Raw genomic sequence first — 15,451 nt, 5'->3', positions numbered from 1 at the left:
TTTTGTATAAATATCTGGATTATTTTATATAGGATGTGTTCCGTTGAGTTAATTAACTTTCAGTTTATGTGTTTTTATTCTCTTCAGCTTCAGCGTGCGCAGCTCAAACAGCAATGATTAAGTCATTAAATGTTTACAGTAATATTAAAACTTTCATATTTTTTTAAAAAAATGAATGCATTATTTTTAATAACTAGCTCTTATACAGGGAGTGCAGAATTATTAGGCAAGTTGATTTTCTGATCATATTTTTTTCCCAAGCACATTTTACCAATTCCAATCCACATCAATCTTAATAACTACTATTAATATTGTTTTTAATCATTTATAAGTGATATATAATTGTTCATGAAGGCTGGAAATGAAAAATGCCTTATATTCAGGTGTGCAGAATTATTAGGCAGGTTTTCTTTTACAGGCAAAATGAGCCAAAAAAGAGATTTAACTCAGACTGAAAAGTCAAAAGTTATTAAATACTCATGAGAAGGACGCAATACTAATGCAATACTAGAAATTGCAAAGTTAAAGCATGACCAAGGGACAGCAAAATGCTCATTGGGTCAGCGGGGTCAGACAAAAACAGGTGGAAAAGAAAAGACACATGTTAACTGCAAAATAATTAAGAATTAAGGTGAAGAATTAAGTGTGAAACCATCAGGAACCCTTTAGTCTCCAGCGCCACCATTTTCCAGAACTGTAATCTACCTGGAGTCTCCAGAAGTGCAAGGTGTCAGGATCTCAGAGACTTTACGAAGGTAAAGAATCCTAAAAAATGACCCGCACTTAATAAGAATCACAAGCTGAAGTGTTATAAAATACATGAAGACTGGGTTTTTATAGGCCTTATAGACAGACAGCTTGAGAGTGACTCCTGAAGGACCAGCACCACAATCTCTTGTACCACTGTTTGAAGAATTCATCTTCCAGAATCTGGCAGTAAGTTTTGGAAGATCAGTTTTAGTCCATCTCTGCAAGACGGACATTTCAGGATAAGAGATGGACTAAAAGTGAACTCCCACACCTTACTGCCAGATTCTGGAAGATAAATTCTTCAAACAGTGGTACAAGAGGATGTGGTGCTGGTCCTTCAAGAGTCACTCTCAAGCTGTCTGTCTATAAGGCCTATAAAAACCCAGTCTTCATGTATTTTATAACACTTCAGCTTGTGATTCTTATTAAGAGTGGGTTATTTTTTAGGATTCTTTAGCTAACGTAAGTCTCTGAGATCCTGACACCTTGCACTTCTGGAGACTCCAGGTAGGTTGCAGTTCTGGAAAATGGTGTTGCTGGAGACTAAAGGGTTCCTGATGGTTTCACACTTAATTCTTCACCTTAATTCTGAATTATTTTGCAGTTAACATGTGTCTTTTCTTTTCCACCTGTTTTTGTTTGACCCCGCTGACCCAATGAGCATTTTTCTGTCCATTAGTCATGCTTTAACTTTGCAATTTCTAGTATTGAATTAGTATTGCGTCCTTCTCATGAGTATTTAATAATTTCTGACTTTTCAGTCTGAGTTAAATCTCTTTTTTGGCTCATTTTGCCTGTAAAAGAAAACCTGCCTAATAATTCTGCACACCTGAATATAAGGCATTTTTCATTTCCAGCCTTCATGAACAATTATATATCACTTATAAATGATTAAAAACAATATTAATATTAGATATTAAGATTGATGTGGATTGGAATTGGTAAAACGTGCTTGGAAAAAAAATATGATCAGAAAATCAACTTGCCTAATAATTCTGCACTCCCTGTATTGTTCTCGTATTATATTCAGCAACACATGGTTTGATTAATAAGGATCACGAACAATAACAGATTTTTTTCTCAAATCATCTCATTTTGATAACAGTGTTATTTGAGCTGCAGGCGCTGAATGAACACCCGTAAAATGAAGCACTTTGCTAGAAGGTTAATTAACTCAAAGGAACACATCCTATATAGGGTAATTCATATATATTTATACAAGATAGACATAAAATTACAACTTATATTTGCACAAAATCATGCACGCATGTACTTGAACTAAGTAATGTAGTCAGCTCGTGTCGTGAATTTGTTCATCCTGTAACAACACGCCGAAACACAGCAACTAGGATTCACAACATTTTATTACAATAGTGTTCTCGTTATAAATGTAAATGACAGTCCCAGCAGTTATTAATGTTGTGCGTTGCTGTTTGGCTGCCAGTGGTGTGGTCCTTTCTGAATGAAGCCAATAATTCCGCCGATCTAACTCCTTTGGGATCAAATAAATTTGTAGTTCTGACGACTGTTGAAACGGCTAACAGCACCACATATCACAGACATATTGTAAATTTGTTGTGAACCTTCTGAGAGTGTTTTGTTGGCCTTCCTCTGGTAGTTGTAGCTGCTGTCGCCATAGACTTAAACAGGGCGTGCAGCTGTGACCGGACACAAATATGGCGGCGATAACATACAGTGACGTCACATGAAACCCATGGATATCATTATATTGAGATCTATAGCATTATATTTAGATCGTGGCATGAACGGTTGCAGTGATGAAAATTGTAGTCGATCACACACACATGTTGTTGAGCTCATGAAAGCAGTGATCTCGTCATTTCAACTCAATTTCGGCACGCTAACGAATGCTTTCATCATAACTAACAGTGCAAATGCCATGTAAATAAGAGATTTGTTGAATAAAAGGGGAGTTTTGGTGCGAGTCCAGAACTCAGTCACTGATAAACTCGCTCTGTTTGATTGACAGCTCCAGCGATTGTAAAGGGAGCGTTCTTTGATCGCTTTCTATATATAATTTAATCACCGTTTAAATAACAGATTATTTTCATCCTACTGAGAGAAACAAGGTGAAGTTGAGCGTTTAGTCACTGGTTTGATTTACTGACACACAGACAAAGATCATGTGACTGTACATGAATCATTAATATCAGATCAGGCATTAGAATGAACACAGTTACTGACATGTTGTTGCATTACTGTCGAGTCCATATCGTAAAAGTCTGAAATGCGATTGATTTACCAAAGAATCCACAGTGAAATGAACCGAATACAAATAAATAAAGCTCAACTGAGACATAATAATCATATTCCTGCATTAGGATCCTTTGAAAGGTAATGTAATTTTAGTCCTGTATCGCTCTTCTCCTCATCTCACTAACACACCAGTGGGCGGGGCTAATGATGCATTGATGAAGTAGGCGTTGATTTCTTCTGTGGAGGTGGAGTTTCACCTATCTATAGGCACATTTGTGGACGAGTCGTTCGTTGGGTCAGGTGTCAATAAAAGCTTTTATTGGACTAACAAGGAAGTTTTCAGTTCAGTGACCTCTTACATATCAAAAGCTCAAGAAAAAGTTGATTTCTCAAAAGAACAATGTTGCCCATCAGCCACATCAGGAGAGCATCAGCAGGCTGTCAATCAGTTAAAGAGGCGCAAAGCCTTTCTGCTGCCCATCTGAGGCTGTTTCGGATTAGATCTCCTCATTAAATCTTTACACATCAGCCAGTGTTTACAGAGAATGGCAGAATGTGAACATTAGCATCGGGGGTATTGATCGCCTCAAACACACACATAAAGTGACCAGTTGTTCACAATTAGCTGTGATTAAACAGCCAGGCGGCCTCATTCGGGTTCTCCCACACAGGTTGACACCGGTCTGTCAGTATGCGGTCAGCAGGTGCTTTACTGCATGTTTACCACTCGAACAAACCCAACACAGCCGCTGTCTCTGTGCAAACAACCCCCTCTGTTCTCCCGGAGCGACTGCAGCGGCCGCCGCACGTGACTGAAGGCATGTGCTTACGGTTCCTTTCAGCGCGCTCATATGAACTATTGTTATATGTTTTCAATGGCTTATTGAAGATAATTTATCATGTGACGGACGTGGCGAAAATAACACGATTGCTTGTTTATAATTAGCTGCTGTTTGCACAAATTTAGCACTCACATCTCTCCTCTTGAATTTCAGATCTTAATGTCTCACGTTGTGCTCAAGAAATACGGTAACACTTTATAACGACGTTTCATTATTAGTTGCTAACAATGTACAAAACTTCTACTGCATCTTAGTTAATGTTAACTTCTACATTTACACATACATTTTTAAAATCAAATGTTGTATTTGTTAACATAGTTAATGCACTCCAAACTTACAAATTAACATTTTCCTCTGTGACTTGTTGACTATGTTGGGAGTCGCTTTAGATTTGTGTTATTGTGAGTTGAGTGGAAGTTGCTGAAGAAAGGATCTATCCTCAGACTAGATGAAAACATGTTTTGGACAGATAAGAGTGAGCATCTTTGCCTATCGTCTGTTTTTCCATGCCGTGGAATAAGCCATGCAAATGATGTCAGGCTCAGCGAGCTTTGATTGACATTATGTTTTGTTATTGATCTGAGAGTCAATGGCTGCTGAAGTACTGTATTTTATTGTACGTGTACTTAAAGTGTACTTACCTTAGAAACAGCACTGTTAATTTAATGTATTTTGAAGATTGTATTGTTTCAAGGGGTTTTTCTTGTTCATTACGTTATTCTTCTATACTCTAAAAACACTGGATTCCAATTTGGGTTGTTTTCAACCCAAGGGCTGGGTCAATATAGGACAGAAGACATGTTGGGTTCATTTTACCCAGCAAATTGGGTTGTTTATTTGACCCAGCATAATGGGTTGATTCATTTTACTATAATACTAGCTTTTTTTTTTTTTACTTTATACATGAATTAATGTTTAAAGCTTAACTTAAATCCTCTAATCTTTTTTTTAAATACACCACTGGTTTGCATTATAATTCCTTTATTTTATAGTATAGCATATTGTTTATAGTTTTTAATACATTGCCTACATTTAAGATCATTTAACAAATATTAGAAGTAAAAATTAAACATTTAGAAGTAATTCAAGTGTAATTGATCAGTCTCTGTTGTCCTTTTTCCACCATAACGGCGCTGGATCTCGTGCCGGAGATGACTCGCGTTCGGCAGAGGAACTGATAACTTCAGACCGCCGTCCTGCGTTTCACTCGTAGCTGAAAAATGCTGTGACTGACTCCATAACCTGTCCATAAATAATCAGTGTACAATTCTGAGAACATATTTAACATCCTAAGTATTTATATTCTTTATATTTTTGAATAAAATCATAAATTTTTATGCAAGGCATCAGGCATTTCCATCACGCGAAAAGACCGACGCGACACTCATTTAGGTGACTCACATCGCGCCCGTATGTTGCTTTGCATAAAATTAAACGATATACAGAACAATAATGAATTTTTAGATAAAATAAAACATGCACAAACCTGTATTTTACCGAAGACATGCACCAATTTGACGGAGCAGCACTGCTCTGTCCTGAAGAGGGCGCAAAAATACCGTGATAAATAACTCAACCCCTGGGTTATTACTCCTGACCCGGGATCTGGGTAACACAAAAACTACCCAAACACTGGGTTGTTACGTCTGACCCAGGATCTGGGTAACACAAAAACTACCCACACACTGGGTTGTTACGTCTGACCCAGGATCTGAGTAACACAAAAACTACCCAAACGCTGGGATGTTACATCTGACCCAGGATCTGAGTAACACAAAAACTACCCAAACGCTGGGATGTTACATCTGACCCAAGAGCTGGGTAACACAAAAACTACCCAAAACTGTGTTGTTACGTCTGAGCCAGGATCTGTGTAACACAAAACTACCCAAATACTGGGTTGTTACGCCTGACCCAGGATCAGGGTAACACAAAAACTACCCAAACGCTGGGTTGTTACATCTGACCCAGGATCTGAGTAACACAAAAACTACCCAAACGCTGGGATGTTACATCTGACCCAAGAGCTGGGTAACACAAAAACTACCCAAAACTGTGTTGTTACGTCTGAGCCAGGATCTGTGTAACACAAAACTACCCAAATACTGGGTTGTTACGCCTGACCCAGGATCAGGGTAACACAAAAACTACCCAAACGCTGGGTTGTTACATCTGACCCAGGATCTGAGTAACACAAAAACTACCCAAACGCTGGGATGTTACATCTGACCCAGGATCTGGGTAACACAAAAACTACCCAAACGCTGGGATGTTACATCTGACCCAAGAGCTGGGTAACACAAAAACTACCCAAAACTGTGTTGTTACGTCTGAGCCAGGATCTGTGTAACACAAAACTACCCAAATACTGGGTTGTTACGCCTGACCCAGGATCAGGGTAACACAAAAACTACCCAAACGCTGGGTTGTTACATCTGACCCAGGATCTGAGTAACACAAAAACTACCCAAACGCTGGGATGTTACATCTGACCCAAGAGCTGGGTAACACAAAAACTACCCAAAACTGTGTTGTTACGTCTGAGCCAGGATCTGTGTAACACAAAACTACCCAAATACTGGGTTGTTACGCCTGACCCAGGATCAGGGTAACACAAAAACTACCCAAACGCTGGGTTGTTACATCTGACCCAGGATCTGAGTAACACAAAAACTACCCAAACGCTGGGATGTTACATCTGACCCAGGAACTGGGTAACACAAAAACTACCCAAAACTGTGTTGTTACATCTGAGCCAGGATCTGTGTAACACAAAACTACCCAAACGCTGGGATGTTACATCTGACCCAGGAACTGGGTAACACAAAAACTACCCAAAACTGTGTTGTTACATCTGAGCCAGGAGCTGGGTAACACAAAAACTACACAAACACGGAGTTGTAACGTCTGACCCAGGATCTGAGTAACACAAAAACTACCCAAACACTGGGTTGTTACGTCTGACCCAGGATCCAGGTAACACAAAAACTACCCAAACACTGGGTTATTACGTCTGACCCAGGATCTGGGTAACACAAAAACTACCCAAACACTGGGTTGTTACGTCTGACCCAGGATCCAGGTAGCACAAAAACTACCCAAACACTGGAAAAATAACCAAAAAAATAATGACCCAAAAGGCTCAACTCAAGACTTTGGTTGAAAAAATAACCCAAGATTTTTTTAGAATGTATAAAAGAAAGTACTATACATGAGGTTGTACTTGAATCAAAAGGTAATTTATCCTTTACTTAAAATTATTAATCATTATACATTATACACTATCATTAGATTCTCTTCTGCTCATCAGGGCTGCATTTATTTGATCAAAAATACAGTAAAAATTGTGAAATATTACAATTTAAAATAACTGTTTTCTATTTGAATATATTTAAAAATATAATTTATTTCTGTGATCAAAGCTGAATTTTCAGTCTTCAGTGTCACATGATCCTTCAGAAACCATTCTAATCGTTCTAATCTTGCTGCTCAAGAAACATTTCTGATTATTATCAATGTTGAAAACGGTTTCATATTTTTGTGGAAACTGTGATACATCCCCCCCCCCCATGAGTCTTAGATGAAAAAGAACAACATTTATTTGAACAGAAATCTTTTTTGCAACATTCTCTTTACTGTTGCTTTTGATCAATTTAATGCATCCTTGTTGACTAAAAGTATTATTTCTTTTTAAAACATCTGGCTGACCCCAAACTTTTGAACTTTTTGATACTTTTCCCCTAAAATACTGATATTTTTTCCTTATGTAAATGCGCCTCAATATGAAATTTGTCTTCTTCTTCATCAAAGACAGTGCATGAGAAACTCTCTTTTATCTGCTGCATTATTCAGAGAAAACATTGCTTCTTGCCGATCTAAAGATGTTCACGACACTTTACTTTGGAGTCCCAATCAATTTCTTATGATCAATTTTTTGAAACTTAATTCACAGTGATTTGAGGTGCCAGCAATTGGTGCCGAAGTTTAATACTCAGGTTACGGGTTTGTTCAGGTCACTAACCTGCGTATGAGCAGCAGTAATAGTGCTTGACTTGACACTAATTAGTGAGTCTGTGTGTGTGTGTGTGTGTGTGTGGTAGTGAGTGAGGCAGAAGAAATGTCCGTGAGCGTGTTGTTGAGTGAGTAAGTCTGTGTGTGTGAGGTCTGAGCGCTGTGAGGACAGTATCTGTGGATGAGATCCTCACATGTACGTGTGATTTCTCTGTGTGTGGCTCCAGCTCTTTAGAATGACTCCTATTGTACACACTCTCCTATCATTACATGTGTCAACATTAGAGCCAGACTCTCATGCTTCACTGAGCACAGACAAACACACACACACACACATTCACCCCAACACAGAGGGGCAGTGTTGGAGATTGTGTTTTATTTTTAATTGTGAGCTTTATGTAATGTGTTATGAGTAATGGGTAACTGTTTAGAGGGGATTTTTGTGGACGTGCAAAAAGTGAAGACCATCTTAATCGGTTAGTAAATGTCATTGCTTAGAAGCTGCTCTTTCATAAAGTTATAAATTGTGTATCATTCAAGTTTCCACAACAATATGAAGCAGCACAACTGTTTTTAACATTGACAAAAAAGTCGCTGTTGTTTGGATTTAAATAGGCAGATACTTAAAGGGGACCTATAATGCCGCTTTCACAAGATGTAATATAAGATCCCCAGAATGTGTGTGTGAAGTTTCAGCTCAAAATCCCCCACAGATCATTTATTATAGCTTGCCTCTATTTGGGTGTGAGCAAAAACATGCCGTTTTTGTGTGTGTCCCTTTAAATGCAAATGAGCTGCTGCTCCCGCCCCCTTTCCAGAAGAGGGCGGAGCTTTAACAGCTCAACAACAACAAAGCTGGAGAATCTCACGCAGACAAAATGATGAAAGTGTTCAGCCTTACATTGTTCAAACCGGAGTCGACACTGATGGAGAGACTCAGGAAGAAGTTACAACTTTTAGACGTTTCTGAATGGTTAGTGGATAAATTGATGTAGTTGCTGTGGAGTTGATTCAACTCATCCACTAGCATGTGCCGTCATGTTCATCTTTTGTGTTGAATTGACCCTCGTTTGTGAAGCAGTCCGGCGTAAAATGACGGCATGACAACAACACTCGACTACAACAACTCTTCCTCTTCTCTAAAGCAGCCCAACATGGCCCCGCCCCCTTTGTTGTGTGTTCTCGGGGGCGGGGTTTATGTAAATTTTAGGGTTTGTGATGTCATGAACCCAGGAAGAAGCTCGTTGTAGTCCTTAAACAGTGATTTCTGTAAAAGAAAATATCTCTCTTTCCATTGAACTTTGAGTGTTGTAACTTTGCAGATGTTGTTTATGAATGAAATGTTTGAGTTCATATTGAGATCTCTGACTTATATAGACTTCCAAAACTCTAGACGAGACACATGTGAGATTACTGTGGTCTTGTTCTCAGGAGAAAAGCAGAAAACTTCTCCATCTCCATTTGCTCGTCATTTAATCTCATTGCTGTCTAGGAGAAACAGCTGAGACATTAAAAAGATTTCATTTGTGATTTTACTTCCTTATGAGTTACCAAAAATCGTTCCTACACATGCTTCATTAAAGTAACACTGTAGTCATTTTAATGAATGCATGAGATTTCCTAGCTCCGCACTGATTTAGTTTACACAACAATGATGTGCTAAAGGTGGAAAACTTTTTTCGTGCACAGGCGACAGCATTGTCAAAACGATCCCCATTCACACAGATCCGCAGAATACAAAAGCTGTATTCTGCTGCCAGGCCAGTAGATGGCGATGTCACTTTGTAAAGAAACACTATAGACTGAATACATGTATGCGCAGGATGTCACCGTTTTCACAAATTCGTGTTTTTGTAGTTTACACAGAGGCGATGACGTTTTCAAAAACTTTAACTTTGAAACCCGTTTTCAAAAGTTTGCATTTTCAGGCCCCCAAAATGTCATTGTCGTGTAAATGAACATCCAAAACACACAAAAAGTTTTCTGTTTTTAGTTTAAAAGGTGTCTTGTAAACGGCGCCTTAACCCTTGTGTGGACATTTTTGTCTTTTTCGGGGTTTTTTTTTTTTTTTTATCATTTCACCTGTGTTTATGCCAACAGCATACATTTTGACACAAGTGTGTATTTTTATTGGAATTTTACTATTTCACCCTTTAATAAATCTATTTTACACAAAATAGTTCCTGTCAGGACCTTAAGGAAAAAATCGAAACCCATTAAATCTGCAATTTTTAACCCCAGGGCCATTTAACAATAAAATGAAGCAGTCTTTGTTAATAGGCTTTCATTCTGTTTGCTTCAAAATTAAAATTTTTACTATTTTTTACCAGATGGTGCCATTTTCTCAGATTTGGCCTATAAAGCAAATATTCGCTTTATTCCCGTTTCCTGCTTCTGCATATTATAGAGCTAATTAGATAAATGGACTATATGCACGGATTGTTCTTTAGAACTTCCACAGTAATATAAGCCAGCTGGAAAACTTCCAGTGAGAGTCATGTGTTGGTGTGTTGAGCATCAGTAATGTCATACTTAGTTTATAATCAGAATATAGTCACTTAAATAATCAGGCATAGCATTAATTTAGTTATTCAAACGTAAGACAGCATTAAAAATAAAGACGTACCTCATTGTTTCTCCTCGGATAAATTCAATTAAACCATCAGTTTTCACACTTTTATGTGAATAAAAGCTTCAAAAATTAAATATTGTGCACTTTAGTTAGATTAATTGAATAAAATGTGTGTTTTTAAAAGGTGCTGAAATCATTGATCTTGCGCTGCTCTGACTGACAGCTGCTGTGATTATAAAGAGAGAGCGGCGCTCGCTTTCTGTGTCATTCATTCACAAGAAAAGTTATTGTTTTTCATCAGATTTTGTGAGTATTTCATACTTCACCTTGACAAAATGTATTTTTAAACCTGTTTAATATTTAGTCAAAAACGAAGTGAAAAACGATTAGAGGAAATGGCTGATATATGCGCAAATAAATGCTCCTCTGCCGCCACCTGCTGGTTAAAGTGGTAATTATTGTCTTTTTTATTTTTAAATAAGTGTTTTCTATCAAATGTTAAATTTCCTACGTTTTTAAACGTCCGGTTTTACAACGGGGACAATCTCAGAAGGATGAACAAGTAATGTTTGTGGTCATCGCATTAAAAATAACATTTGGAGTGCTGGGGGAAAAAATACGTGTCTAATTACAGACACAGCGTTTTTAAACGATCCCAATAGCTTCGTTTTTATTGCAATCAATAAAACTGGTTTATTGGCAAATTAGGTAAATGTGATAACTGCATTAAAATATGAATACAACATTAAAAAGTCAATCATTGATGGTTTTGTGTCGATGTACAGCGAGTACAGAATGAACCGTTCACCGGAAATGCCTGAGCTGGCTTAACCACAACCAGGAAGTAACCGTGCATATAGTCCATTATGCAGCTATAATTGTGTGGGTGTGTTGGTGTGGATGTCAGAGTGTGGTTTATATGTGTGTGATAAAAAATTGTGTGTGTTTGTAATATTTGAGAGAGAAAAACTGTAATGCAAATCACAAATCCAACCACTGTGTGTAACAGCGGAGCTTTGCTGGCGTCTAATGGGAAAAATTTGGTAAAATCTTACTGAAAGCTCATTTTTTGAGATATCAACCTCAAATTCAGAACACAACTTATTTAGATTTATGGCTTTGATTTTCTAGCAATTTTAGAGTCAACATGTTTCATAAAATATATTTTTTATATAAAATAATGTTCATAAATCATTTTCATAAACTTAAACCTATAACTTTTTTAAACTTTTTTTTACTTCAACAATAATCTGCCAAGGGTCAAAATGAGACCCAAGCTTCAAATTCTTATGACGTTTTTTTGACACAGACATTTTTTTAATTGACACACAAGGGTTAATCACCTTGATCTCGACACAAGCTCTCTTCATTAGTGACATTGATTTTGTTGTGTTAACACATGACTTTTCCCCCAGGCCACGTCTGAGTTTATTGTCCTCCGTCCGTACCCTCATGCCCCTCATTGTCTTTGAAAAGTGGCGGAACATCTTCATTTTCTGCGGTAGTGTATCTCACGCCAGAATCAATTTTATTTAGATCTTCAAAGCATAAAGTTAATATTCGCAGGTCTTCATTACTTAAAACTGTGCTCTTATAAAATAAATATATTTTTGTTCATCCTGTGTGCTGAGAAGCCAATCAAATTACACTTCTCTGTACTTTACTCGTCTCCCTTTCTTTCTGTTTACACACTTTCCTTATCTCTCCGTTTGTTTCAGTCGGGCACGTAACCTCTTCACAGAGCTACTTTCTTTTCATCTGAGCTGGAAAGAGAGAAAGAGAGAGGTCAGACGTGTTTCAGACTCCTCTTTGGACAGACGGCTATTGAGCAAGACGTGTCCAAACATATTTCAAGCGTTAATGTGGCACAGATAAGCGAGTGTTTCTCAAACAGAACAATGAGGGGGTTTCATAGTACAGGGTTATAGAAGTCAAAATACACAAGTAGAGCTTTGCTGGAAACTGACAGGCTGTGATCGTTTGTCTTTCATCTGAGCTCTGGAGCACTTGATCAGGAGCCAAAATGTCAGGACGATAAATTAACTCTTTGTCAGGAGATGTGGGAGAAAATAGCAGGTTCTGTGACTCACGCAGGATGTCTGTGCAACACCTCGTGAATGAAGCAATGAAAGGAACGGAATCATTCTTCTGTTCTGAATAATGAGATATCATGACATGGACGGTTTACAGATAACGTTTTATTGCATCAAAATTCTAGGTTGAAATATATACTGTATAAGCGATCAATCTTTTTAAGGGAATGTTTGTATTTTTAGATATTGTAACTGTTATAATTTATCACACTATTTAATTGAAAGATCATAATGATGAAAAACAACGTTTTTGAAAAGCATGTGATCATGTGACACTGAAGACTGGAGTAATGATGCAGCTTTTATCACAATGTAATAAATTACATTTTGCAATATATTCACATGGAAAACAGATATCTTACATATTTTACAAATTTTACTCTATTTTTGATCAAATAAATGCAGCCTCTGTAAGCAGAAGAGACTTCTTTTTAAAAAAAAATGCTGGGTTAAAAAACAACCCAAGTTTGATTAAAAATGGACAAACCCAGTGGTTGGGTTAAATGTTTGACCCAAGCTGCAACAACCATCGGACATTTTCTAAAAGAAATAAACATTAAATACTTTTTAACCACAAATGCTCGTCTTGCACTGCTCTGTGATGCGCCACGCATGACGTAATCATGTTGGAAAGGTCACGGAAGTACCGATCCAGTGTATACAAAGCGAATGTGTAAACGACCTTTTACGAAAACAATGATATCGGATGATTTTGAAGTTGGAGGAGAAAATGAGATGGAGTTTTTCGCCCTACCGCGGTACTTCCGCCATGCCGAGCGTGACCTTTCCAACATGATTACGTCATGCGTGGAGCATCACAGAGCAGTGCAAGACGAGCATTTGTGGTTAAAAAGTGTATAATGTTTATTTTTTGTAGAAAATGAGCGATGGTTTCTCTAGATAAGACTCTTATTCCTCGTCTGGGATCATGTAGAGCTCTTTGAAGCTGCACTGAAACTGACATTTGGACCTTCAACCCGTTGAACCCCAGTGAAGTCCACTATATGGAGAAAAATCCTGGAATGTTTTCCTCATTTCTTTTCCACTGAAGAAAGAAAGACATGAACATCTTGGATGAGTAAATTATCAGACAATGTTCATTCTGAAGTGAACTAATCCTTTAAATTGCTTATTAATAAATGTTCACCTTTTGATTATTATTGTTGTCTCTAGTAATTATGTTGGGTTCATTTTAAGCCAACCATATAGTAGTTTTTAAACAATAGTTGCGTTAAATAAAACTGACCAGCAGGTTGGGCAAACATTTAACTCTAACCCAACTTGGGTTGTTTTAACCCAGCATTTAGAGTGTAAACACAGCAACACATGGGTTTTGAACCATCAGTATGTCATCTGATCCAGCATGCGGCTCTGCTCAAAACATTGGTTATGGTGAGTAATTTATGTTTTATCACATTGGGGTGATTTTTTTTTTTTTTAATAGTCTCGGCTCGTTCCTCTTGACCCTGACATGACAGTCTGAATGCGTTCTCACGCATGAATGACTCATACTGTACCACATACAAATCTCATCTGATGTAGCGGCTTATGGTCAATGGGAAAAATGGAAGTTAAAGGGATTGTTCACCCAAAAATGATCATTTACTCCTCCATCAAGTTGTACCAAACCTGTATTAATTTCTTATTTTCAAAGGATGATATTTTGAAGAATGTTTGTAACCAAACAGTGACAGTGACCTCCATAGTATTTTTTTTCCATACCATGGAAATCAATGGGGTCCATCAACTGTTTGGTTACAAACATTCTTCAAAATATCTTCTTTTGTGTTCAACAGAAGAAATGAATTCATCGGAACAACTTGAGTGTGAGTAAATTATAATTTTTGGGTGAACTATCCCTTTAAAAAGTGTGTTTATCAGTGCTGCTTTATTAATATCCACCAGAGGGCGCTGTTATAGAGAGGGTAATGGTGAGGGTTAAATGTTCCATGATAACTTGCAGTGTCTTACAGTTTTTGTCATTTTTCTGCTGGTACCTTCAGAATTTTCTCTATTTGTTTACACTGGTGTCACATGTCAGTAGCTGGGTTTGCTATTGATCATATTTAGGGTACAAGGGGTTTGTTCAAATCCCAAACCCAAACTTTTGCAACATGTCACTCACTGTCTGTGTTTTACAGATATGAATGAAAAATTGTGCAATTTATTACGTTTTATGTCGGCGGTTTCTCATTGGGCAAGCGCCGCTCACATTCGTCAGAGCATCCAGTTGTATAATGATGTTGTTGTGTAATCGCTGCATTAACACTCATGTGATTGTGGTCTGCTTGTTTTGAAGCTTCTGGAGCTGTGCAGATCAGTGAAGGATGATGCGCTGAAGGTGGTCGATGACTTCAACATCCCGTCCTGCTGCATCCAGGCTCCTATCGCTGGGGTCGCGAACCCTCGAGCCGAATGGGCCTTCTACCCCAAGCCACAGTATCCCAGCAGCACCCAGCCTCTGTCGAAGCTCTGAGCGAGTGAACATGGCTTTATGAGGATGTGGAAGTCAATCGAGTGATTTCAGGGAGCTGGGCGGGTCGGTTTGGAGCAGCTTTGGTCAATGCACAGGACTGACGAATGCAAAGTTCATCATTCTTTGTGCCAAGATGAATGGTAGAACTTTCTGCTAATGGTCAAGGCCTTTACCACACTACTTTTTCTTGTCTTTTTAATAATGTGTGTGTATGAAGAAGGGAATTTCGGTTATGTGAGTTGCACATTGAGTCTTTCATACAGTTTTTGTAATTCTTAAATGCTTCTGTGATTTTAGCGTATTCTATTTAAAATGGGAAGTAGGGATAAACACCAGCTAAACATATGAATCACAACAACACTCTAAAAATGCTGGGTTAAAAACAACCCAAGTTGGGTTAAATATGGACAAACTCAATGATTGGGTTGTTTTGACCAACCTGCTTGGGTAGTTTTATTTAACTCAAATCTTGTTTAAAAATGACTGTATG

General features: G+C 37.9%; 1 protein-coding gene across 3 annotated transcripts in view; it reads left to right on the top strand.

Annotated features, from left to right (window-relative positions):
• The window catches only part of acoxl (acyl-CoA oxidase-like), a 72,741-nt gene extending 57,298 nt beyond the window's left edge, over positions 1-15,443 (top strand). For all 3 annotated transcript variants that reach the window (XM_048203889.1, XM_048203888.1, XM_048203887.1), the window contains one exon: positions 14,785-15,443. In XM_048203889.1, coding sequence (XP_048059846.1) covers positions 14,785-14,961 — 177 coding nt within the window. In that variant the 3' untranslated portion in view covers positions 14,962-15,443. The remainder of the gene's footprint in view (positions 1-14,784) is intronic.
• The last annotated feature ends 8 nt before the right edge of the window (positions 15,444-15,451 follow it).

The sequence above is a fragment of the Megalobrama amblycephala genome, linkage group LG10 (assembly GCF_018812025.1).
Source record: "Megalobrama amblycephala isolate DHTTF-2021 linkage group LG10, ASM1881202v1, whole genome shotgun sequence".
Classification (NCBI taxonomy): Eukaryota; Metazoa; Chordata; class Actinopteri; order Cypriniformes; family Xenocyprididae; genus Megalobrama; species Megalobrama amblycephala.
This window is presented reverse-complemented; position numbering and strand designations above follow the sequence as displayed.